General features: G+C 33.7%; 1 protein-coding gene across 6 annotated transcripts in view; it reads right to left on the minus strand.

The window, feature by feature from the left end:
- DGKB (diacylglycerol kinase beta) overlaps nt 1–27,713 on the minus strand; it is a 648,769-nt gene that overhangs the window by 415,380 nt on the left and 205,676 nt on the right. For all 6 annotated transcript variants that reach the window (XM_060156129.1, XM_060156127.1, XM_060156125.1 and 3 more), the window contains 2 exons: nt 26,084–26,157; nt 22,757–22,831 (listed from right to left, as the gene is read on the minus strand). In XM_060156129.1, coding sequence (XP_060012112.1) covers nt 22,757–22,831; nt 26,084–26,157 — 149 coding nt within the window. The remainder of the gene's footprint in view (nt 1–22,756; nt 22,832–26,083; nt 26,158–27,713) is intronic.

Consider the following 27,713-nt stretch of genomic DNA (forward strand, 5'->3'; position numbering starts at 1 on the left):
TGAGCCATGGCCGCTGAGCCTGCACATCCGGAGCCTGTGCTCCGCAACGGGAGAGGCCACAACAGTGAGAGGCCCGCGTATCGCAAAAAAACAAAACAAAACAAAACAAAAAATATCCAGAAAGTTTCAAAAAGCAAAACTCAAATTTGGTGAGCCGCAACTATATATTTACAAAACATTTATATTGTATTTACACCTATTTACATATAATTTACATTTTATTACGTACTGTAGTAACCTAAAGACGATTTAAAGTATGCGCAAACACTATGCCTTTTTATATAAGGGACTAAGAGCATCTGTGGATTTTGGTATCTGGAGAGTCCTGGAACCCATCCCCAGGTATTCTTGTGGATACCACAAGAAAGTTTTCTATAGGATTACATATATAAATGTACACATGTAAATTTTATCACACACATATTTTTAACATAAACAGGATTATGCTATACATCCTTTTAATTTATCCGTGTGCATTTTTTTGACTTAAAAACGTCAGAGATCTTTCTGTGTCAGTGTACATATAAAGATTTATTATAAGTGAATATTAAATAGGGTATATAGTCTATGATTGAATAAGTCATTTCATGTACTTTTAAACTCTTTAGTGTTTCACTGTCACAAAAAACCAGGTATTGTAGTTAACATTATTTGAATACATTTATGTGAACAAGTGCATTATGTTCTGAAAGCTAATCTTCTATAAGGGAAAATACTCCACTACAACATTATGATACCCTCTGAATGGCGCCCACTGTAGAAAATTATGGGCCCACTTCCTTGAAACTCCAAAACACTACATATAAACAACTTTATGATGTTTCTTCAATAAGTGAAAAATACCATGGTGCTGTTATTGCATAATCACATGCCTGTTTACTAGTGGGTTGAACATATTTTTGTAGGTTTACAGATGTGTGACCTCCTTTGTGAACTGCATCTTTAAAGCCTTGTCCTTCTTTTCCATAAGTTGCATTTTATTATCTTATAAACTCTACATATTATGAGTGATATTTTTATTTAAATTAGCATCATTAGAAAAAAACATTTGGTTAATGTCATACAAACAGTGCGTAAACATAATAGAAATGTAAACAAATCAACTAAAACCCCATCCCCTGATACTAAGAGCCATAAATATTTAGAACATGAAAATTTCCTGTATTTCCTCATGCATTGTATTGTGGGCATTTACCTTTCGTTAGACATGTTGAAATATTTTCTTCCAGACTATCACTGGTTAGTTTGCTGTTATATAAGCAATATAATAAACACCTATATACCAGCTGCCCAACCCAGAGAGTAGAATATTCCTAATAACTTACATATACCTGCGTTCTTTCCCTATAGCACCCCCTTCCTCGTTAACAAAGGTGACCACTATTCTGAATTTCAGGTTATCATGTGTATGCCATAAACAACACATTGTATGTTGCTTTTTCATCTCAGCATTGTTACTAACATTCCTCCACGTAGTAGCTGAATTTCCATCCACGTGTAGTTGAAGAGTTATTTCTACTGCTGTGTTTAATACCATTTATGCGGGTATGCATTTTAAAATCCATACAATGGATATTTGGATTGATTAGCTTTATGTTCTCATAAAAAATGCATTTTCGACATATTTTCTGGTGCTCACGGACAGTGACCACTTTTGTAACTTTACAATATCATGCCAAACTGTTTCCTATAGAAGTTGTACCAATGTAGGTACGTAAAAGAAGGTGGAAAAAAACTGTGCAGAGCCCATCCTAACACTTGTAATGTCATACTTGGTAATTTTATGTGTTTCCTCATTTGTGAAATGCCTTTTCATATCTTTACTCCTTTTTTACTTGTTGATTTGTAAAAATTCTTTACTTCTTGATTTTAATCCTTTTGGGTTTTTTTCTCTTTTTTTGGGCAAATATTTCCTATAGGTTTAAAGTTTTTTACTTTCCTTAATGTATATTTTAACAAGTATCATTTTAGTTTTAATGTATTCAAGTTTATCAATCTTTTGATAAATGGCTAGCACTTTGGCCTGCTTTGTGTAACAATGTTTCCTCAGTGCACAGAAGAGAGTTCACATTTACTCTCCTAAAATTTCAGTTTTAATTTTTTAAAAAATTTATTTATTTTTGGTTGCGTTGGGTCTTCATTGTTGCACGTGGGCTTCTCTAGTTGTGGCGAGCAGGAGCTACTCTTCGTTGAGGTGCATGGGCTTCTCATTGTGGCGGCTTCTTTTGTTGTGGAGCACGGGCTCTAGGCATGCAGACTTCAGTAGTTGTGGCACGTGGGCTGAGTAGTTGTGGCTCGCGGGTTCTAGAGCGCAGGCTCAGTAGTTGTGGCGCACAGGCTTAGTTGCTCCGCGGCATGTGGGATCTTCCCACACGGCTTGAACCCGCGTCCCCTGCGTTGGCAGGCAGATTCTTAACCACTGAGTCACCAGGGAAGCCCCTTAGTTTTAATTTTGACATAGAAATTTTATGTGGTGATGTAAGATAGGATGGTGTGAGTTACTGGAATAGAATAGATAATATATATAAAATATACACAATATTCTAGAGTGGTTCTGTCTAGTAGTGATCCCTTTTTTCTTTTCCCTTCTTCGCTGCCTTCTTTCATCCCTCTGCCCTCCCTTTCTCTTTCTCCATTCCTCCCGTTCTTGCCTCCTTTCTTCTGTCCTTTTGGGTGTTGTGCAACTATTTTTCTTTTCATTTTTAAATCCATCTTTTCATGCTTTGGATAATTCAGTTTTCTATCATGCAAGTCCATCATAAATCAAATTTCCATATGTGGGTATTTTTCTTTTTAGAATCTGTTCTATTTTATTCATGAATTTGTCCATCTCTGAACCAGTACCACACTCTTACAACACTATAGCTTTATAGTTAATCTATGTCTCATTGAACATGAAATCTTAGCTATTATTTTTTTCTTTGCTTTACTGTACACATATTAAATTTAACTTGTCATATCCCATAAGGGTGAAAATAAAAACACACACACAAAAATCATAAATGTTTTAAAAAATTGCATTACATGAAGTCTATTGATCAGTTTTAGGAGAAATAACATCTATATGGTGTTAATTCCTCATCCATGAATATAGGATTTTTCAATCAACTTATTCTTTAATATCCTTAAATAAATTACAACATTTTTTTGCTTGCAGGTCGTTGTTAGATTTATTCTTGGTTGTCTTAAAGTTTATGTTGGTATCTTAAATTTTTAAATTGTTTATTAAAATTAATGTTTTTGTTGCTGGTATATATAAATATATTTGACTTTTATATATTGATCTCACAAACAGCCACATTACTCCTCTTTTCTATTGCCTATATTATGTTTGTAGATTCATTTGGATTTCTATGTAAACAACTGTATCATATGCTAATAACAATGGTACTATTAGTGATCTTCAATCCTTATAATTGTTATTTCTCTCCCTGTCTTATTGTGCTGGCCAGAGCTTCAATACTTTATTGAATTAGAGTATTTATACAGAATATCCATATCTTGTCCCGGAATTTAAATGGAATACTTTCATAATTTCCCAACTTAGGATGATGTTTGTTGTACGGATTTTCTTTTCTTTTTCTTTTTTGAGCGACACCTTTCATACAGATAATAAAGTTTTCTTCTATTTCTGTTATATAGAATTTTTATTATGAATCAATGTTAATATTCTCTGCACCTTGTGAGATATTGAGATGATTTCATTTCATTGGTAATGTGGGCATATACACTTACATATTTCTGCATTATTAAAATATTCTTATAATACTTTCATATACCCAAATTGGACACTGTTATTAATATTGTTATAGAAAATTGGTTTTGCTTTGCTAACATTTTATTCAGAAGTTTTTGTCTACATTCATGAACACAACAGACTATTTTTCTTCTTCATACCATCTGTAACTTTTTATCAAAATTTTTCTGTCTCATAAAATGAATTGTAAAAGATGCCACCCTTATTTTCCATTTTTTGGAGGCATCTATATAATTTTGGAAGTTCCTTAAAACTGGTAGCACTTGCATATCAACTATCCAATTTCTAGTGAGTCTTTGATTTCTTTTTTTTAATTAAGAAGTATTAAATAATTGTTTCAATTCCTTTAATTATAACTGAAAAAGATCCTATTTTCTAATTCTTTCTAAATCAGTTTTTACCAATTACATTTCTGCTTTAATTTGTCTATCTCCTAAGTTTTCAAAGACCTTGTCACTGAAACCTACAAAAGCTTTTCAAATTAAGCCAGGAGCTGAAAAGTTTATCATAGAGCTGAAAAGTTTACCATAGTTGTTTCTGGTGAAAGCCTAACCATCCACATGACTCACCATCGCTCTTCCATCCATGATGATGTTTCATCTGTTTTCTTTTAAAATTGTCATCTTTGGTTCTTCAGCAGCATCCTAACCCCAAACATAAACCCCATGTGACTCTCAGACCAGCTTACTCTCTGTAAGTTGATTGCTAAATGGATTGAAAAGTTGACTTCTCTATCTTAACTTCTTAATCCACTTCATCCATGCAGTTTTCCCTGGAGAGTCACTCATTCCTTATTTCATTCATTCCTTGAATAGTAGCCTTGGATAATTATTTAATCATTCTGAGCTTCAGTTTTCTTATCTTTAAAATTAAAATAATACCACCTGCTTTGTTGGGCTGTTTTAAGGAATAAACAAAGTGTGTATGTAAATTACATGGTACTATCCAGAGGTTATTATTAATTTAATAATTTTATCTTTATTAAAAGTAGTAAACACATTTCATAGGTCAGATTGCCACTCCTCTATTTTACCACCTCTCCCACCCACAGCATTCTGGCAAAATAGTCAGCAAGAGAATTTTCTAACAAGTGAAGCTGGATGGACATTGATGAGACTTCTCCTACCTCCAAGCTGATACTATTAGGAGACCTATTTATGGCACTGGGGACAGTAAGTTCAGATGATAACAGCTCTGACTGAGAACAAACAAATGCAAGAGACGTGGAAAGAGTCAAAATGCAGGGCTTTATGTGACCATTGACTTTTCATTCATTAAGCTGCAAAGACCAGCAGATGTGAGGCTCCCACTTCATAGGTCATCCTAACGATGGGGAAGGTGAAGCCATGTGGAGCGTCTGAAAAGACTCCCTTTTGCGGAAACTTTAGAACCGTATACTGTACGTTCCACCTATCAATTTCAACGTTTCACTTGAAAAACTAGTAGGTATGAACATTTTGTAATGAAATAATCATTCATGGTTCCTGAATTTATTTTTGCCATTTTATGGAAATTTTAAAAAATTAAAACGATTTTTAAAGCAGATAATGATTCTTGAGTCTTCAGTGTTCGTAATTATAGCACTGGTTCTCCTAGACAGTTTAATTTATCCATGATAGCTAAATTTGAAAAAAGAACCTATGTTAATGTATGTTTAGTAGCTCTGTGTCCAATGCCTTCTTATCACATATGCTCAACAGCCACCACTACAGCACATCCTAAAAAAAAGTGGGTGGTAAGATTATAATGCTTAATACCACTAAAAGCAAGTCAAAATATTTCATCTAAGATTCAGAAGTCTACTTTCCATTTTAAATAAGTTTTAGGATAAAACTGATATAGAAAAATTAGTGTCTGACAATAGTATCTAAAAAGCACACTACAACAACTCGTTAAGAAAGAAAAACTGCAGTACTGATTCCATTATCTTGGAGAGTGTCTAATAATGAGATTTCTTAAATGACAATGTGTAGGAATTTCTTTTTATTCCAATAGCACATTTTATTATTCAAGGAAAATAAGTGATTACCTGCCATTTATATCTAATTTTGATGTATCAGATTGAGCATATAAATATAATAAATGTATGGCTACTAAAGAGTGTACATATTGTACATTATGTTATAAAGTTATATTCTTTAATACTTAAAGGAAACCAATGTGCGATTGATAAATACTGTTAGCATAATACTCCAGAGTGAATGCTCATTTAATTGTACATATTCATTCTTTTGTATTAAAGAAACACAAGGCTGAAGGATCAAAAATGATTTTATCATATGTCATCAACTCTCTTCCTCTTCTTCTTCCTCCTCTTTGTTTAGAAAAAATAGTTTACTTAAAGAGCTTGCCTTAAGAAAGGTCTGCATTTTGATTTAAACATTTTGAGCCAGATACAGCATACTTATCTCTTATTATTCAGCTCAATTCATATTCATACCTGTATGTACACAGTTACATATTATTCTTACAGTTATAGGATTAGATGGCTTCACAACTCTCTCACTAAAATCAGGCAGAATTTTCTGGTCTGTGATGTTGCCATTGTTTATTAAACTTTTTTTTTTTGGTCTAGAAAACCAATTCTTAATACCTTCCAACTCGTTTTCTAATACCCAAACTGTATCTATACATACCTTGGTGTCACTGATATTATTACTGCTGCTGCAGCCACTCTGACAAAATCTATGCATGAAGCAATTATGTCCCTCAAAATTTCTCTATGCTATATATTTAAAAAGGGATTGGGGGATATGCCATCTTTTTCTGTGGATTTTGATAATGTCAGCTTCAAAGTGATGACTCATCAACTTTAATGTACCTTCCCCATCATTTCAGCTTAAAGTAAAACTAATTATAACTATGTCTTCCCATCTTGAATCTATTTTACCAATAAATTACAAAGTTTAGGTAAATAAGGAAGTTCACCTGTTTCAACGAATTTGGCTAGTCTTTTGAGGATATTGTATGAAGATGAATTTATACTGTTTTGGGGGGGCATTTAATGTAAACAGTGGAATGGTTATAAACAAAATGTTATTTGGACTCATCATTATGAACCCAGTAAAATTTAATACTGTTCTCATCATATTCAGAAAAACTTTCAGAGTATTTGAGAAAATATATATCCCAATGAGCCATTAATAATTGAAACATTAATTTCATTATCTCTGGAAATCTCAAAAACATCTCGTACGCGTATGTGTATTTTAGAAGAAAAAGGGAGAGAGGCAGAGAAAAATGATGATAAGAGACAGAAAATGAATGAATATTTACTCTTGGGAAACCTATGATATTATGCCATTAAATAACTTCAGTATTCTCCTTAGTGTAATACAAAATAGAAAGAAGTCAATAAATAAGCTCTGTAAAGTAATCCAAATATTTGTTCCTTCTTTGAATGGTGCACATACTTTTTGGAAAATTAATGTGTTAAAATGAATATCAGATGCTTTCAAGTCATTTTTTTTTTTCTTTTTGCGGTACGCGGGCCTCTCACTGCTGTGGCCTCTCCCGTTGCAGAGCACAGGCTCCGGATGCGCAGGCTCAGCGGCCATGGCTCACCGGCCTAGCTGCTCCGCGGCATGTGGGAATCTCCCGGACTGGGGCACGAACCCGTGTCCCCTGCATCGGCAGGCGGACTCTCAACCACTGCATCACCAGGGAAGCCCTTTCAAGTCAGTTGTGAGTGAATAAAAACAAAGGAATACTTAGTGAGTTTTATTTTATATGCATCAGATCATTCCACCAAGTTAACTTTAGAATGTGAAGAAGTTATTTTGAATTAATAAATATATCTAGACATCTATTTTAAAAAATTACTTTGACTAGAATCAAATACAAAAGAATAACTATGCCTAAGAAAGAGAGATACATTTCATGGAAAATCCATATACCTAGAAAAGTAATTTTATGAATGATATAACACCTGCATCAATTCGCTTATTTAATATGCATTTATTAACTACAACTGTGTATCAGGAACTGGGTTAGAGTCCAGAGACTCAAAAGCAAGATAAGAGTCCTTGCCATCAAGTATCTTAATTGAGAAGGCAGACAAGAAAACATCTGATTCACATTGCTATGGGATGTTTTAAAAACAGTTAATGCAGAATAACTAGAAGAGAATAAATGCATTGTCAGAGGGGATGGGAAAGTGAATGGTCTTTCCATGCATCAAGTTAGTGAATAAAGCTAGTGAACAGGTTTAGAAAAGGGTGAGAAAATGAGTTTAGTATTAGAATGTGAAATTTTAGATACCTATGGGACATTAACATGGAAATGTAGCCTAAGTCAAATAAACCTACATGGACAGAGAAATCTGAGATGGAAGAAGATAGTCGGAAGCAATCCGTGTACACTTGATGATCAAAATCATGAAAAGAGAATAAGAAGAAGGAACATAGAGTTGTATTGCAGCAAAGGAAACCATAAGGTTCCTTAAACAACTGAAAATAGGGCTACTATATGACCCAGCAATCCCACTCCTGGACATATATCCAGAGAAAACCATAATTTGGAAAGATACCTGCACCCCAATGTTCACTACAGCACTATTTACAATAGCCAAGACATGAAAGCAACCTAAATGTCCACTGACAGAGGAATAGATAAAGAAGATATGGTACATATATACAATAGAATATTACTCAGCCATAAAAAAGAATGAAATAATGACATTTGCAACTACATGGATGGACTTAGAGATTATCATACTAAGTGAAGTAAGTCAGACAGAGACAGACAAATATCATATGGTATTACTTACATGCGGAATCTAAAATAAATGATACGAATAAACTTATTTACAAAACAGAAACAGACTTGCAGGCTTAGAAAACAAACTTATGGTTACTGAAGGGGAAAGGTGTGGGGGGATGGATAAATTAGGAGGTTGAGATTAATATATACACACTACTATATATAAAATAGATAATCAACAAGGACCTACTGTATAGCACAGGGAACTCTACTCAATACTCTGTAATAACCTATATGGTAAAAGAATCTGAAAAAGAATAGATATATGTATAACTGAAGCGCTTTGTTGTATATTTGAAAATATGTATAACTGAAGCACTTTGTTGTACATTTGAAACTAACACAACATTGTAAAAAAACTACACTCCAATATATTAAAAAAAAAATGCTGGAGAGAGAGTGGAGAAAATGGAACCCTCCCACACTGTTGGTGGGAATGTAAAGTGGTACAGCCACTGTGGAAAACAGTATGCAAGTACCTCAAAAAACTAAAAATAGAATTGCCATATTATCCAGCAATCCCACTCCTGGGTATATATCTGGACAAAACTATAATTTGAAAAGATACATGCACCCCTATGTTTATAGCAGCACTATTTACAATAGCCAAGACATGGAAACAACCTAAAGGTGCATCGATGGAGGAATAGATAAAGAAGATGTGGTACATATATACAATGGAATACTACTCCACCATAAAAAAGAATGAGATAATACAATTTGCAGCAACATGGATGCACCTACAGATTCTCATATTAAATGAGGTAAGTCAGAAAGAGAAAGACAAATAACCATATGATATCACTTATATGTGGAATCTAAATTATAACACAAATGAACTTACCTATGAAACAGAAACAGACTCACAGACATAGAGAACAGACTTGTGGTTGCCAAGGGGGAGGGAGAGGGATTGATTGGGAGTTTGGAATTAGCAAATGCAAACTATATATATATATATATATATGTAACTAAATCACTTTGCTGTATATCAGAAATTAACACAACATTGTAAATCAACTATTCTTCAATAACTTAAATTAAAAAAAAAACGATCATGTTGCAGTACAACAGACATGTACATGGATTTGCTCTTTTATGAGACTAAAACCTTGAGCAAATCTTAAGCTCCCTGATCATGAGTTTCCTTATTGGCAAATGGAGAAAATGCTTAACTCTTAAAGTGATAGTATTTTGCATATTCCCTAGCATACAACCAACAAATCACTATTATTATTATAAAATTAAGAAAGCATATATACATGAAATGAATGAAGTTCTGAGTGTGAAATTCTAAGAAAAAATATATTAAAAGAAGTGACTAAGGAGAATGTATCCAGATATATAATAAGCAGCACCTCAGAGATAGGAGACATTGATTTTCTAATATCCAAGGGAGATGAGACTTTTAAGATAGGTGAAAACAGCTAAAACTACGTGACTTAACACTTAGCAATTTATCAGTGACAATAGCAATGTCAGTGGAGAGTAGAGTCAAAACCCCAACTGCACTGAAGAGGTGATGGAAAAGTGAAAGAATAGCCCATTTTATTAGGAATGTAGTTGTGAAGAGACAAAAGAGTTGAGAAGGTAAGTAGCTATACATATCCATAGAGATTTTTCAAATTAATGAGAGTATCCTCAATTTCACATGTTGCTCATGTTTTTGCAACTCCACAATGACGTGGGAATTGTTTTTCTGTTTTCCTTTTGGTCTTGAACCTCTATCCTTTATCCATTCCTGTTGTAATTTGTGATTATTATAACACTTTCATCATCACACATGTTTTCATAAACTAATCCAAGTCACTTTAACACAGAGTAGTCATATGTTAAAAAGGGATTACATACTTGAGCTAAAAAGCCATTAGAATAGGAACAGCTCAAGATGTAATAATAAGAGGGTGGGAATAATAAATTAAGTATCAAAGAACCAAGAGGAACAGGGACCCAGAACAGAAGTTGAAGGCACCTTATTTAGGAGGAGAGATGCCTCATCCAGTGAGAGGGAAGGAAGTCAGGATGGGTATGAATATCAATGTGTTCATAAGGGTAGGAGTAAGGAAAATAAGTTAGAATAATTTACTTGCCATGGCCTCTGATTGATTCATTAGGAGCAGGGATGAATACTGGTTTTGTGGAATGTGATGTTTAGAAAAATCTGAAACCCTCTTTAAGAAAAAAAATGCAAAAAATGTATATAAATTTAGGTTTAGATAAATTATATATAAATATATAAATGTAATATATGAATATATACATAAATAGTTATTTAAAATAAGAAATCACAACAAACTGAAAATTTAAGATAGCTCACAGATATGACATCATATGATCTAGAATAAAAACATAATAATTAATTAGCTTGATATACTTAAAAATTTTCCATTTATTGGCTTTTCATATGAACAATTTTGAATAACATATTTATGAAGAGATAAAAAGATGAGATCAAATTGTAGATTTCTATAAGCTGATTGCCTCTATATCAAATTGCCTTAAACTTTCATGCTTCTTGAGTTTTAGAGTTTTAAATGCAAGAGCAGGGCATAATTTGAAAAAGTCTAGTTGGTATAGTATTATCCATAGAAATGTTTAAAGACTTCATTACTTCAGTGACCTAAGACTTGAGTCTTACTTTTTTTTCCCCAAAAGGTCCCTTAGCACCTGTAGGATCAATAAGAGAATGACTGTATAATTTGTGAATCTGTGTGTGTGCATGTACACATGCATACAACTTGACAATTAAGGCCTTCATTGTAATTCATAGACTATTAAAGTGTCTTTGAAAGCAATTATAATTTATGTGCATACCAAAACCAATGCAAAGCATATATTCTCATCTGTATGTTTCTTACATTAGTAAAACATGTATTTTTGTCATGATGATGTGCTCCACCAAACTCTGTATTCCAATTATCACCATAGGAACAAATAATTGAATCTTAAGCGCTGAACTTTTTAACTGAGTCTGTGATAACATTGATCAATAATGTCCAATGTTTTACCATCATCCAAATGAACTTCCAAAAACTTGATTGGGGGTCCACAAGTTGCATGCACTCAAATCATTATTGCAATAAATGAATTTTCTATTTAAAACATCTGATCACTCTAATGTAAAACCGGCATTACTGGATCTTTTTAAAGTTCTTCTTTTGCTAGTGGACCAAAATCTTAACAGCTATTACTTCACTTACAACACACATAAGAAAAGTTGAAATTGAAAATGCACATTAATTTAAAAGTCACATTTGATCTAAATGAAAAATCATGCTTAAAAGAGTGCTATACAAAGGGATTTTCTGCAGTTTCAATGATTGCCTTCAAGCAGAGAATTCGCTATTAATTTGAGGCAGATACTGATGCTTCTTTAGCATTTTTGTGTTTATGGTTTCCACATGGTCAGTGATATCACTAGAGCTCCCATCGCTGATAGTAAAGATTGATAAATATTTCATAGAAGTTATGTATTCATCATCAACACTTTTTAAAACAAAAATTCATAGAAATGCAGAACTTAATTTTTCATTTAATATTCATTTTCATTTTTGAGATATATTTGCTGAAAAGTTTTATTGCAAAATAAAAATGCATAATATAACACAATATTTATAAACTACATGTTTAATTTGTAAGACACCAAGGAAGAGTATTCAAACTTCATTAAACGTTCTTGGCATGACTGCTCATCTTCTCTTCCTCACATATATTTCATGTACATCTAACCTGTGATTTCCCACATCTCCACTGACAATGCTGATTGCTATATTTGTTTCCACTTGCATCTCACAAGGAGAGGAGAGGCACAGGCCACAGCATAATGGACTGGTATAACAAGTATACCAGTTGGCCAACAAGGGCTTTCAGTGAACATTTATTTTTGTCTTTGAATTCTCTGTACACTGTATTTCACAAGAAGTTGTTGCTTATATGTGGGAAGGATTGGGAAGAGAAAGTTTTTTTGCTTTTTTAGATGAAATGATTATAGGTTAAAGTGAGAACTGTGTTCACTGGACATGTAAGTGTCTTACATCTGACTAGAGGATAACAGCTGAAGCAGGAATGTGCAAATTAGCTCTCAAACCCCTCAAGTTTATTATAATGTATCCATTAATAATAATACTTAAACTAAAAATACAAAATTCTTATGCTAATACTAAATTGAGTTGGATACTGGGACACCAGGAATAAACCAGAAGAGTCCTGGGTAAACTTAATTATTACGGTCGCAGTAGTTGTAAGACCCTATGTGATTTGGCCCGTCAGTGCTATTCTAATATGCTATCTCTATCCATTCCGCTCCAGCCATGCTGGCCTTCCTGCTAATGTTCCCCAGTCGTGTCAAATATTCTCCCATCATGGTGCTTTTCGTCTTGCTCCTCCCTCTGCTTTAAATGTTATTCTATGTGATGACCAAATGGCTTGCTTCCTCATCTCCTTCATGTCTATACTCAGTGAGTCTTTCCCTGCTCAGCCTATTTAAAATAACCATCACAGAACACTCACTACCAATGTACACTCTGTTTACCTTCCCTGCTGACATGTGTATATTTTATTAGTTTAATGTGTGCCTTCCTCCACTAAGACCATGAGGGCAGGAAGTGATGTTTCTTTTGTTCATAGTGATTTTTTCCTGACACCTGGTAGCCATTGAATTAATACATGCTGAATCAATTTATATTACTAATACTATTATATATATATAGATTGCTGTTGTTATTGTTAAACTACCATTTCACTTTTACTTAGTTGTTGAATCATTATTCTGTTTGAGTGTGGACTACATTCAATAGGCCACTGTTATTATTTCTAATTAAATTATAGGAGTACGTTACTACATTATCATTAATAAAGGATTCTGAGATAATCATCTGCTATGAGTTTTCTTATTTTCACTCATTAGTAAGATGCTGTTATTTGACTCCCTGGAGCTGACGGTAAAGTTGTGCCAGGGAGCTTGCTGGACAGGCTTAGATAATAATAGCAAACTGACGATAGTCAAATAAAATAGTTTATGATACTTATTAGAAACTTGCCTTTTGTAGAATAAAATAAGAAACAGGTAGAAGGATATACACAAATGCATTGGTTATTTCCAACAGCCAACTTAGGAGAAAATATTCTTCTAGAGTGTTCAAGGAATTTGGATAAAAAATCACCTCTAAACAATAACACATGGATCTACAGTCTGTTACTGAGCTCTTCTTTTCTCTGTGAATTGAGTAACAAAAGTTCAGAGTTTTCAACATCTTTAAAGTAATAATAGATTTGTTGATGTTTGTGGAAAGTGACTATAGACTTGTAATGCCCAAAATTCTTTCACGAGGCTAGAAGTTATAGGACTTTTAACTGTAAAGCATGTTACATTTTGTTACTTGTATTTGACATGTTGATCTTTAATACAGATGCATATATCGCTTCTCAAACTCAGTCACTCCATTGATCAAGGCAGAGACAAAATTATGCTCACACATTTAATTGGGGGGGATTGCAAAATAATCTGCATCATATTTTATGATTAATCATTAGGACTGAAAGGGTCAATTGAGTGCTTTGTTTTTACATTAGCAAAGCAACGATTTTTTTTCCTGGAAATTTGCAGTAGAGCTGCATTGAATTTTGATGAACATGTTCTTAGCATTTTGAGGATTTTGTTCAGCTCTCTGACACAACAAGATTTCATAACAAGAGACATATGTAATATGTCATAGTTCTGATTCAAGAGGGTTTTTATTTAAGTAAAATATGGTAGAAACTTTGTTATATAAAATGATATTTTAAATTAAGAAAGTAATGAAATCTGTGGAATGTGTTATGTGTTTTCTAAATTACAAATTTATTTTAACAGGAGAATGTATTCCAAGGCTTTACTATGGAAATATGTGTGATACTTGGAATATGTGAATCTGTATGTTGACTGTTAAATTTTATTTTTTTAATTATATATGTTTTACAGTTAGTTCAGGTAGATGAAACCAAAGATTTTTTTAAAGCACCTATTTCACAAACAATTCATTGTTGTGATTGTTCACTATGCTGAACAATCTGGAAAATAAGTTACATAATTTAAAAATATTTATCTTATATATTTTTTCAATTCAATAAATACTTGTTATTTTTTACTTAAATATTTTAGGGATGATATGAGAAAAAGCCATCTGTACTTTCATGAAGCTGATAATCAGAAGGGAACAACCAACATCACGAGTATACAAAAAACTTGATATTAACTTTTCATAAGTCACATTAGCATATGCAGTTGGTATAACAGCTAGAGATGTGCATATTTATTTTAATGTTGTGAAGGAAAAAAAATCTCATTCTGTGAAGACCAATGAGCGATATATGTTTTATATTTCATTTTTGCAACTAATTTATACCTCAAAACCATTCATTCAATTATATCATAATATGCTTCATCAGGAAGAAACAACTTACATGATACAGACTCTAGTTTCAGATATCTTTAAGTAGTCATTATCAGAGTGAGAGAATTTATGTAAAGAGATACAGTAAAGACAAACAAATAAACGTCTATTTCTATCTTGAAAACAAAGATAAAAAGGGAAGTGACCAGAGAGCTTTGGTATTTACTAGATAATTTACATTAGGGATTAGCAGAGTTTCAATACATCAAGAAAAGCATCTAAACAAAATGTTAGAAAAGAAGAATAAAGATAGGACGAGAGAAGAGAGGCATACAAAAAGATCTAAAAATTTGGTATTGTAAAGAGGAACAATGGGGAAAAAAAGGAAATTAAAAGAATGAATAACTGCAGGCTCAGGGTGGCAGATAAAATATTTTTTAAAAAGTGTATCTATAGTACCATTGGAAAACTAATAAACCAGGAATAGAAATGAAATTAAATCACAAATTAGAGTAGTAAAGAGACCTTACAGAATAGAACAACTTAGAAAGCAATACATTGAAAGGGAACTGCTGCAAAAGGCACCCTCTGTCCCCATGGCTGACCCAGGATCAGGGATGGCACAGCTAGAAACAGGGGTGGGAAGAGTTATGACACGTGAGGTCAGTTATGGGATTAAGTGAAGGATTACAGCATAGCCTGGCCAGGGTCCCATTTCAGAGGAGCTACCTGGGGGTTTGCCTCCTGGATAACAACTGAGGAACGGCTCTCTAACAGAAGTGCATGTCTACCATTGGGCATGCAGCCTGGGCACTGGCATCAGATATAAAACAGGGCATTCTCATAGTTATCGAGATGAAAGTAGAAGTTCAATACAATTCCATTCAAACTCATACTTTAAAAACTCGAGACAATAACAACACATTGAAGAGAGTAAATGTCATTAAATTTTGAGAGAATAATTAGGGAGTTACATTATATAAAAGTCTCCAATGAGAATCAACAAATAGATCCATGAAGCAAAGGAAAGGGAAGCAACAGTCTAACATATATATTATTTCACCATATATAAAGTACGTCAAATCAGTGGTGAAACAGTGGACAAATGAACAGCTTTTGTTGGGACAGCTAGATTTCAATCTGAAGGAAAAAAATGTTCCATGCCTACATCATCCTAGTCTGTCAATGCATCTCTAAGAAAAATGTAATCTTTAAAGATTAAAGGTTAGAAATTGAAAACAAAATGAAAAATTAATAAAAGACATAACAATATTTCAGTAATTTTGGCTTGAGTAAAGGTTTTTCTAAAATATAAAGTTGAGAAATCATTCAGTGTAGAATTAGCAATGAAAATTTTATATATTTACATGGACAAGAAAAAGAACAAAATATACAAACTGAAAGCACACAGAACAAATGAGAAGAAAACACTTGCAACATATATAAAATGATAATATTTATACAATAAGATTTTAAAATGAACACAAAAAAGACAAATCAAAAGGAAAATAGGCAAATAAAAGAGCACACGTGTAAAACTGATAGCTAGTGGGAAGCAGCCGCATAGCACAGAGAGATCAGCTCGGTGCCTTGTGACCACCTAGAGGGGTGGGATAGGGAGGGTGGAAGGGAGGGAGATGCAAGAGGGAAGAGATATGGGGATATATGTATATATATATATATATATAGCTGATTCACTTTGTTATAAAGCAGAAACTAACACACCATTGTAAAGCAATTATACTCCAATAAAGATGTTAAAAAAAAGAAAAAAGAGCATATGCTTTACATAAGAAATCAAAAGTTTAGTATATATAAGACAAAATGCTTGTTTGGAGCACCTGTTGGTTTTGCCTTATTTGACTGTGGGGAAACATGCTGCTGAATACAGTTTTGGTACGTCTATCAAACAAGGAAACCAACTGCATTGACCCAAACACTGCGGTAGGCATGTGGCCAAACCCAGGCCTATGAGACACTCCTTTTCTAAATTTGAAAAATGTGAAACACAAAGATCACGATAGGTTGCTGGTGCAAAAAACTAATGCTTGTCTAAGAATTTATTATTATAAATTATATTATTATAAATTATTATAATTATAAATTATAAATAATTATAAATTATTATAAATTTAATGGGAAGTTACTCTAATTGTAGCATATCAATATGGCCTATAATACCTATTATATAGTAATTAATCTACTAAATCAGTGGTTTTCCATGCTGTCTCCACATAATCAGCTGGGGAGCTTTTAAGAAACTGAAGTGCCTAAGCCCACCACTCAGATATTCTGAATCTGGCTGTACTCCCAACACCTCCTTCAACCCATACCTATGCCCTCATAGGGAGTTCTCCATTCTCACAGTTTAAGGATAAAAAAACAGATTTACCAGTGCCTCTCCATGATATATCAGAAGTAGCTGGAGGTAGGCTGCTATGGCAGTACAAATAAACTGGGAATAATTTGAGGACAGAAAAGAATGCCATTTGACCTCCGGGCAGTATCTCAAACAATAAAATGTCCTGTTTACCTTTTCTGGACAGAGATGTTTAGAGTTTAGGAAACATACCAATTTAATAGTACTGACTAACAAATATTTCTTACACTATTAAGGACTCGGAAAGGATAAGAATGGAGAATTAGTGATGGAAGCAAAATTTATATGAGTGAATTTCTCAGAATGGACCCATAACTGGGAGTCTAATTGCTCCAAAGGAATGCCAGATAGCAAGTTTTCTTAGTCACTCTCAGTGAGTGTTCAAAACACTCATGTTCATGTTGGTAGGGTTGGAAGCTTTGGAAGGGATAAACAACATGAATTTATCTTCAACAAGAAGAGCAGGTACTGACTCTGGAGTACTCAACTGTCATCAAATGAACCAATTAGTGAATTCCAATATGTTGCTATACCTCAAGGGAACCTAAGCCAGCTACTTAAGGGTAGCCTAAAATCCCTGGACCCTTTCCATAATGCAACTGCAGCCATTTGTCCTCACTAACTAGACATTTGTTCTAGCAATTGGATTTACTTTTCTTTCCCATTATGCCTGTGTCAGTGGTCATAGCAAATGACTTACTGAATGCCTTAACCACTATCATAGTGTCTCACATATTGCTGTCTCCTTTCAAGGAATACCTTCACAGAGAAGGAAGAAAGACAGTGGGCTGATGTCCCTGTGACATAAAGGCCTTCTTATATGTTTTATCAAGGAGAAACAGTTGTCCATAGAACACTGAAATAACCTACTAAAGACTCAATCACTGAATCAGTGGGGGCACTTAAATGGTGTATGATCAAACAGCTATATCATGTGCTCTGAACTATACGATGCTGCTTTACCCAATTCAGAAAACATGGTTCTGGAACCTAAATGTAAAGCTTGGTGAGGAAACTTACACTTACACTTAATACTCACTGTGAATCTTAAATTTATGTGTCAAATTGGCTGGGCCACGGATGCCCAGAAAGTTGATCAAGCATTATTTTGAGTATTTCTGTGAGGGTATTTTTAGATGAGATTTAACATTTAAATCAGTAGACTTCATAAAGCAGACTGCCCTCGCTAATGGGTGACCCCCATCTAATCAGCTGAAGGCCTGATAGAACAAAAGGCAGACCCCAACCCAAGAAAGAGAAAATTCTCCAGCCTGATCACCTTTGAACTGGGATGTTGATTCTTCCTAGTTCTACAGCAGCTTGCCAGCCTTTGGACTCAAACTGGAAGATCAAATTACAGATTTGGATTTGTCAACCTCAATCAGCATGTGAGCCAATTCCTTATAATAAATTTCTCTCTATACATATGTACTATTGGTCTGTTTTACTAAAGAACACTGACTAATACATGCACTTTCAAATATTTTGCTTCACATTCCCTTGGTTTTGAACTCCTATGGTTGAGATGTTTTAACACCAAAGAGGAATGGTAGCATATGAGACAGTAAAATTTTCATTGAATTGAAGCTAACACTTGGGCATTTTGAGGCTCCTCGTACCACTAGACTAACAGGCAAAAAGACAGATAGGATGTTAACTGGTATAACTGACTCTGATTCCCAAGGAGAAATTACGTTTGCTGCTATATAATGGGAAAAGGGAGTACTAATAGGACCTCTACTCCGATCATTGGTTTAGTTGTAAGGGCTAGGTTACATACAGTCACAAACAACCCAAAATCTTCATGGCATAATCTCACAGAGGCTTCTTTATCATCCATTCTACAGGGACGTGGGGTAAGCGGGGCTGGGGGTAGGGGCTCTCTCGCGTGGTTTTCACTCTGGCATCCAAGCTAACCAACAGGCCAATATTGAATACTGCTGGTCACTGTGGTAGAGGAAAAGAAAGAGTGGAAAATTTACTTTCTGCTCACAGTTTATTTTACGAGAAAGCCATATAGCCACTCTTAATACCTAAGGTGAAAGGACTGAAATCAAGATCAAGTGCCTGGCAGAAGACCTGGAAATATTTGATAAACAGTACTAATACCGTCAGGTACTACCACGCCTGTCATTCAAGGCACACGAGAAACAAATTCAGCCCTATACAAGCAGTACTACCAAAATCTCAGACCTATCAGGTAAAAATATTTGAGTCACTACGCTGGGGAAACATTTCCAAGAAGCTGAGAAATGTTTTATGTTTCAGCTACAGTTTTCAATCAGTAGTAAAACCAGGACTATAGACTTTACATGTGTTTTATTCTTTGTATTATTAAGAATATCATTTAATGAAATTCATATTTAGAGTTAAATATGTAATTTTCTCATTACATTTCTGTATATTGAGACCAAATGGATGAAAGGAAAGGAGAAAATAGTCATCTCCAGAGATGTTTTAGAGAACCAGGACTTGAAGCTGGATATAGTAACAATATGAGACTTGGGATTGTCTACATTTTAGGAGGATGTGTATTTTTGGCTACATATTTAGCAGTAGCAATATGTTGAATGGTATTTTTTTTCAACTTTTATGTTCAGAAAAGCAGAGATATTGGATAACTCAATGGTTGGACCGTAGTGAACACCTATTGTTTATTCCCACCGAGAATTCATCTTTCATCCTCAGGTTATATAGCATCCTCATTTGGCTTTGAGGAGACAAACAATTTAGATAATAGTCTTGACAGGACTGTTAAGTCAAGATGCTCCATCCCGAAGTAGCCAAGGCTGTGGCATGGTAAACAAGAGAGGCTAATAAATATGCTTCTCCTGGGGATATAAATTTTGAATATAAAAGCAAGCATACCAGAAACAATTGGAATCAATTTCTCTTAGCAGTAACTCCTACGGACTCTGTCTTTTTAGTCATAATTTCCTCAAATTGTCCTGATTCCTATCCTTTCTGAAACATAGTTCTTCATTTTTCCATTAATTATATGAGCTACTTCATCATTTTCCAGTAAACTCTATTCTGGATCATAAACCAGATTATATTTCTGTTGTTTATAGAAAAGTCAATCTAACTAATGCCATATTCAACTTTATAACTGATTAGCCATGCAAATAAAAATGATAAGGATATATTTTCACCTAGTATATTTAACAATAATAAAAATTACTGAAGATAGCCAATTTAAAGTAGGGCATGGGAAATAAAACATTATATACTGCTGCTGGGATTATAATTTGATACAAACTTTTTGTATAGTAATTTGGCAGAACCTGAGAAGTAAAATTGAAAATATTTGAATATGCTTCTAAAAACAGATAAATTGATAGACATTAACTTAAATTATGCCAATTATTTAAAAGTGCAGGCAATATAAATATTTCCCAATAACAGAATAGTTAACAAAACTATGGAATACTGTGCAGCTCTTAAAAACATTTAAACTGATCAATATCTACTGAACTCAAACAATATCCACCATATGCTTTTCAGTAAAAGGAAGCAAGTTGCAGAGCAGTAAAAAAACTAGTCTAAGTTATATTAAAAAATCCATTTATCTATGCAACACATATATGTGTGTGTCTATATATGAATACATTGTATATATATGAATACATTCTATACATACAGTAGTTTTTATATTTATAGAAGTTCTTGGAGGATATGCACAAACAATTCACAATAATATCCTTGAGAGGTGGTAGTGCTTAAAGTGGGGCCTTTAACTTAATTTCTAAATAATATTCATTGTAGCGTGGAATTGTACAAGTACACTTATTACTTTTATTTTTCAGTATATTAAACTAGAGAAGATAATAGGATGACTAACAGTTAAAGAGTAAAAGGAAACATGTAATAGATATTTAAAGTGGAGTAGGAAAAAAAATGAAATGAAATGAGAAAACAAGGCTAAAATCAAGGTTATTGCAATAAATTTACATAGAGCTACAAAGTGATGTTATTGATTATTAATTAATAAATGATATTGATAACAAATAACAGTCAGAGGACATATTATGTGGTAAGCACATTTTTATATGCTTCATGGGTAACACTCAACTTAATTTTATAACTAGCCTACGAGGCAGGTACTATTCCTTCATTTCACGGAAAAGACCATGACGACACAGGGTGGTTAAATGATAAGGTTTATAATTAGCACAGTCGTTACGTATTTAGTTTAACTATAAAATACAAGCAAATCCTGGATTTACTTGGTCTGGTGGACCTACAGAGGTCTTGGAGTAGCTAAACTTAATGCAAAATTCCTTAATCCTGCAGATTAAGAGCTACTTCTTTGAAGTTCAGAGAATACTAAAGAACAAGAAAAAGAGGCATCCTGACTGAGCTTCTGTGTTAATATCAAGACTTTACTTTCCTTGTCTTTAACTAGACTGGAACGTCCAGCATGTGTCTCACCTAGCCAATAATCTGACCATGATCCTCTACCTGGTGGAGTCTGGAGTTTGACAAAAGCAGTGTTCTGAACTAAATTCCTGTGGTGAGCCTGCCTTCTACAGCAAGGAGTTCCACACATCATGGCTCAGCATTTGGAAACTAGCCCTGGACAACAGGTAGCAGTCAATGGAAGAAAAAGATGAGTATAATTGTGGGAGCCTGTGCTAATTAATTGCATATTATTTACATTTATCTAACATGAGATACGATGGCATAAATTTTATTCTGAGTATTTAAAAGACAATTTTAACATTTGGTTTCTCATTTCTGAGAATAACCTAGAAGACTTATTCTAACCATACCAATTTTGCTTTTTTTAAAGAAGTTTAGTTACAGAGCTTTTCTCTACTTCATCTGGTCTAATGTTTACTATCATGTTGACAGAGAGAAATCAGATCAGTGGAAGAAAATGACATTAATTAGTTAACTAGGCCAAGTTAATGATGAATTATTTCAGTGCATACTTGTGATATCAAAAGTATATGTATCTGTTGAAAAATAATTGTATTTCACTACACCTTGCCTATTAATAAAGTATCTTATAAAAGAGTGATATGTATTAGAGTTTGTAAGTAGTAAGTGAAAAAATCATATTATGATTTCCATTCTTTGTTAATGAGAAGAATTAAAAAAAAGTTTTTTTTATTCTGTAGTAGATCTATGTCCTATATTTAATAAACGGAAGGAGAGCAGTTCTTCTAACACATAGATGGTTTAGTAATTTAAGGACCCAGCTAGTATATGTGTATGTCTGTGGTGTGATTATACTTATTAACATTACTACTAGCAGTATGAGAATTACTTCACAATATTTAGAAAGGAGGAAAATCTTATTGAAACAGGCCATTTTGAAAAACAGCACCTGCGTCAGTTTCTATTATGTAGTTGATATTCAACGTTGTTTTGTATACTAATCTGGCTGCTGTATTTGAATAAAATTACTTCTACGTTTGTCTGGCTGCTTATTTAATTAATTAGTGTTAAATGAATTAATGGTAATAATATATATAGGCTTACCCTGGCATTGGTCCATTTCCAGCAAGACTGTAAACCTGACGAGGATTTAGCAGATATTGGAATTTTCTGTAAATTCTATAAAGATGAAAATATGGAAGGAAAAAATAAAATTTAGTGATATTTTTATTCTAAATATGCACATGCGTTTAGAACACCCTCTATCCTGCTTTTAAATGTTATTTAGCTAATAAGAGTTCAAATTAATATTTTAAAATATCAGTATACAATTAGTTAAATATCTTCTCTTAATAGATCTTTGGGAAATTTACAGATTATTGGGCCAATGTAACAGAGATGAAAGTTACTTATCCCATATGTAAAATGGGATTGGACACTGTATGCATGAAAGTAAAGACTGTGACTTTAGCTGCTTAATTATTTCACATGAACAATCATCTTGATGAGCTAGATCACAAAATTGCTAAACGATTTCTACAGGCACATATTAAATAATTCATTTTTTTCTGAAAGAACTCAATCTTTGCATAACAAATGCAACAGAAATGTTTCTAAGTACACACACATCCCATATCAGAATTCTGAGACAAAATATTAAAAGTGAAGGAATATATTTGGTTTTTAAAATTAGTTTTTATATATACATGTGAAAATATTACTATATATCTTAACATATTCATATTATGTGTACTGAAACTCTCCAAATATCTACTTATATCCTCCCACGTCCTTGTGCAATACCCTCAGATTCTGGATCTTGAATAATGATATCACCTAGCATCTCAAGAATGATCTTAGAGTCATTCTCAGTACCTCCTTTTCCCCAGGACCTAAAATCGAGGACAATCCTGCACCTTCTAACTGAGTAATGTCTATCATACCTGGTTATTCTCACTGCCTTACAAGTTCTCTCACCAGCTTTGTAAAAGTCTTGCCTATTCAGCCTTCTTCTGTACTTCTATTTAAGTACAGTCATGTTGTTTCCATGATGAAAAGTTCCTGTCAGTGGCAAGTTACTTTTTTTTTTTTTTTTTTTTTTTTGCAGTATGCGGGCCTCTCACTGTTGTGGCCTCTCCCGTTGTGGAGCACAGGCTCCGGACGCGCGGACTCAGCGGCCGTGGCTCACAGGCCCAGCCGCTCTGCAGCGTGTGGGATCTTCCCGGACAGGGGCACGAACCCGTGTCCCCTGCATTGGCAGGCAGACTCTCAACCACTGCGCCACCAGGGAAGCCCGCAAGTTACTTATTAAATATTTTATTATATTTAAAATAGTTTATGTCTCGTCTTTCTCCTCCTTCCTCTTAAACTTCAACCTCACTGAATATCTCTTGGTTCCCTACCAAAACACCACACCTCTTTCCACACATCTGTCTTTTTTCTTCCTTCACCTGGCAAACATCTACTTATATCAGAACCAACTCAAAAGCTAGACTTCTGAGTCTTCAGAGACAATCATTTCTTCCTCTAACTTCCACAGCACTTTTATTTTAAACACTCCTAGCTTAGCTTTTGCCTTGGGGTTACTGTAGTAAATCTGTTTACGTGTCTGCCTCCCTGTATGACCGTGTCTTCTGTCTCATCCCCAGTTCCTAGTAGAGACTGGATTCCCTCAAGTGTTGCTGTCTGAATGATGTGTGAACATTTTCACACCTGTTGACTGGTATGGGAAACTATGTGTGAATATATAATTGTTACCTTTTTCTGCTTATCTAATACATCGAAGAAGAAAACCTACATATTTTGAAAGGAAAACCCTGAATAGAATTCCATTATTTGTGAAAGATGCTTCTTATGCATTCAGGAGAATTTATGACTGCATTAATAATAGATCTCCTTTAAACATATTTATAATTCTTTTGACTTTGAACGGTCCCTGTGGGTGTATAAAGGACAAAGCATAAGTGGGTGTGCATAGAGGAGCACTCAAATATCCTCCCTCTCCCCCATTAAATTTAATTTACTGATGACTTCAGTGCATCTATCTGTAGATATATATTTTTTAATTTAAAGAAAATTATTTTTATGTACTGGGAGAAGAGGGAGGCAGATATTCAATTAAGGGTCATTCTACATTATTAATGTTATCTTAATTTGAGGGGAATGTTTCCATTTGAAATATATTTTTTTTCACTTGATACTTCATTTGTTTCTAATTTCCAACATGAATTTAAGTCTCATCTAATGCTTTGTGAAGAGTTTACTTCTTTTTCAAGATATCCATAATATATACAACTAACAAACTGTGAGTAGGAAAGGAGAAAATAATTTTAGCATCATTATTCATTTATATACCTAAAAGTGAGGCAACTATTCTCTTTAATAAAGCATTGTAAATATTTTATATTATTAAGTCACTAGTTATTTAAAATAACTTGTCTTGTTTAGCAGAGTTAAAAGTATAACTATACGATGATAAAAGGGAAAACTTTTTAAGTAGAAATAATATTTTGTTGAATGGAAAATGACCATTCTTCATTTAATTGAAATGAAGCTGGAAAGTTAAATGGTAGGAAAGGAAATTACTTTTCAAAATTCCTTTATTCATGGAAACATTTCAATTTCATTATTTGGTGAAACCACAATGTAAATTTCTATTTTATTATCATAGCGTCTGTGTGAGTGCTTTTATCTGATTGCTCATTTTTTGGCTGGAATTAGTAAAGAGTTCTAGAAATTATTAAGAAAGGTACAACTGCATTTCTGTTTCTGACACTCCTTCTTAGAAGGACATAAGATTTACTCTTCAATGTGGTGATTTTCAGATTTTTATTAAATATTATGATTTAATCATTAATTTTACAAAAAGGAAAATTTTTTGTTGTCCACATGAATACTGAGATACCTGGTAATGCAGCTCATTGTTATTCTGATTAAATATACTGTGCTTCTCCAGGATATATGGCATCATGTTCTCCAAATGAACATGCAGAAAATCATTATAATATATTTTGTCTAGAAGCTGGATATAAATTCTGTTTCTAACTACTGGGCAATCATTTACCTGAAGTCACCTTGTTGACCATTTAGAGAACCAATTTTCATTCAACAGTATTTATGGAGCCATGTTGTATGCAAAGCTCCTTGTTAATGGCTAGGGGTGATAGGCAGGGTAGAGAGAATTCAGACACCTGAGATATGATAATAAAAATATCTATAAAAGGCCATTATTATATTAAAATTTCAACTGTAAAAACAAGGAGAGATCATACCAATATACATTGTTATATAGAGATGATAGCAACACTTATTTCACATTAAAATTAGTGAACCATGAGGTATAATATTTTTAAATGTTTTTATACTATAAATTTAGTTTATATTTTTACAGATATATAACATAGTAAATAAATGTGATTTTTAAAAACATACCGTTCTCCTTGCTTCCCACCACTTTTGGGGTTCACAAAAACTAAAAGTGGATGAGTACCAGGAACAGGAGTGATCTAGAAGAAAAGTTGAATATGTGGACAAATTATTTATATTATATATAAAGAGAACCCCCCCCCGTTATTTCTAAGTCGTGAAATGCCAATTAGCAAATTCAAGAATATGGTTCTTTTGTTCTGTAATGTGGATAGAAGATAGATAGATAACAGATAGATCTAATTAGCAACATAATTAAATCCTGTGCTTTGACTCCATATATATCAAAATAAATACCCACTCCACTAAGAGGTGATTTTTCTAGCTAGGAATAGGGCAGAGGGGAAGGCAGCTATGAAAAGGGAATAACCTCTCAATAGCTAGGAGATGAAAACAATAGGTACAATTCGTGGGATCGTGCGTAAACCATACAGAATAGAGCGGATTATGGTGGTAGAAAAGATTAGAAAAGAAAGGGATCAAAGTATAAGTGAGCCCTACTCTTACAGACAATCCCTACTTTAGAGCTTTATAGCACATTTGGAATCCATCTTCCCGACCACTTGTAAACTAGTATCTAAATAAGATGGTTTGAGGCCACTTTCAGTCAGAGTCCCCATCTATACGATGTTTCCTCCATGCTTTCTTTTCCTGCTTGAGAAGAGATGCCAGTTAATCCAGTCTATTTGCTAAACAGGAATCCATTAAATTGACTGTGTCCCTATATGCCGTGCACTGCTTTCATCACCATACATTCTCCTTTTAACCAAAAAAAGTGCCTGTCTTAGTGGAGCCTATATTCTGGTGGAGAAACAGACAAGAAACAAACAAATAGGGACTTCCCTAGTAGTCCAGTGGTTAAGAATCCACCTTCCAATGCAGGGCACATGGGTTCAATCCCTGGTCAGGGAACTATGATCCCACATGCTGCGGGGAAGCCCACGCGCCACAACTAGAGAGAAGCCTGTGCTGCAGGGAAAGACCCCGCGTGCCACAGCAAAGATCCCACATGCTGCAACTAAAACCCGACGCAGCCAAATAAATAAATATTTTTAAAAAAGAGAAACAAACAAATAAATATACATTTTGTAGTGAAAAGTATCACCAGAAATAAAGCAGGTAAGGTGCTAGCACTTCATCGGTTGGGGGCAGAAACTGTTTTTGATAGAGTGGCAAAGGAGAACACTTGTATTTTACTTGAATTCAATGTTAAGAGGTAAGCTGTTTTAAATAAGAGTATTCCTATTCAGTGTATACCTATGTAACTCCCATCTAAACATAGTTTGATAAAACAATATTTTAATAACAAAAATATGCAACCAATGCAGTCCTCTAAATATTAAGTTGAAAAGTTTTAGATCAATTTACTTTTTGAAAGTAGAGTCAAAGTGTCCTTCATTGCTCTAGTATTTTTCCCTTAGAAAGTACCTGAAATATTTAATGAGAAGACTAAAAACAACCATTTTACCATATCAGGTTCTTCCTTTTGTTTAAACAATATAAGTTAAAATACCCTACCAACATATTTTCCTCCAATTCTTGTGAAATGCCATTTTTCTCATGAGTATAGGCACTGGGAAATTGTTGAAATCTTCACACTATATGAGAAGGTTGAGTAAAATATTCTCAATTCTTA

Source organism: Lagenorhynchus albirostris, chromosome 8 (genome assembly GCF_949774975.1).
Source record: "Lagenorhynchus albirostris chromosome 8, mLagAlb1.1, whole genome shotgun sequence".
Classification (NCBI taxonomy): domain Eukaryota; kingdom Metazoa; phylum Chordata; class Mammalia; order Artiodactyla; family Delphinidae; genus Lagenorhynchus; species Lagenorhynchus albirostris.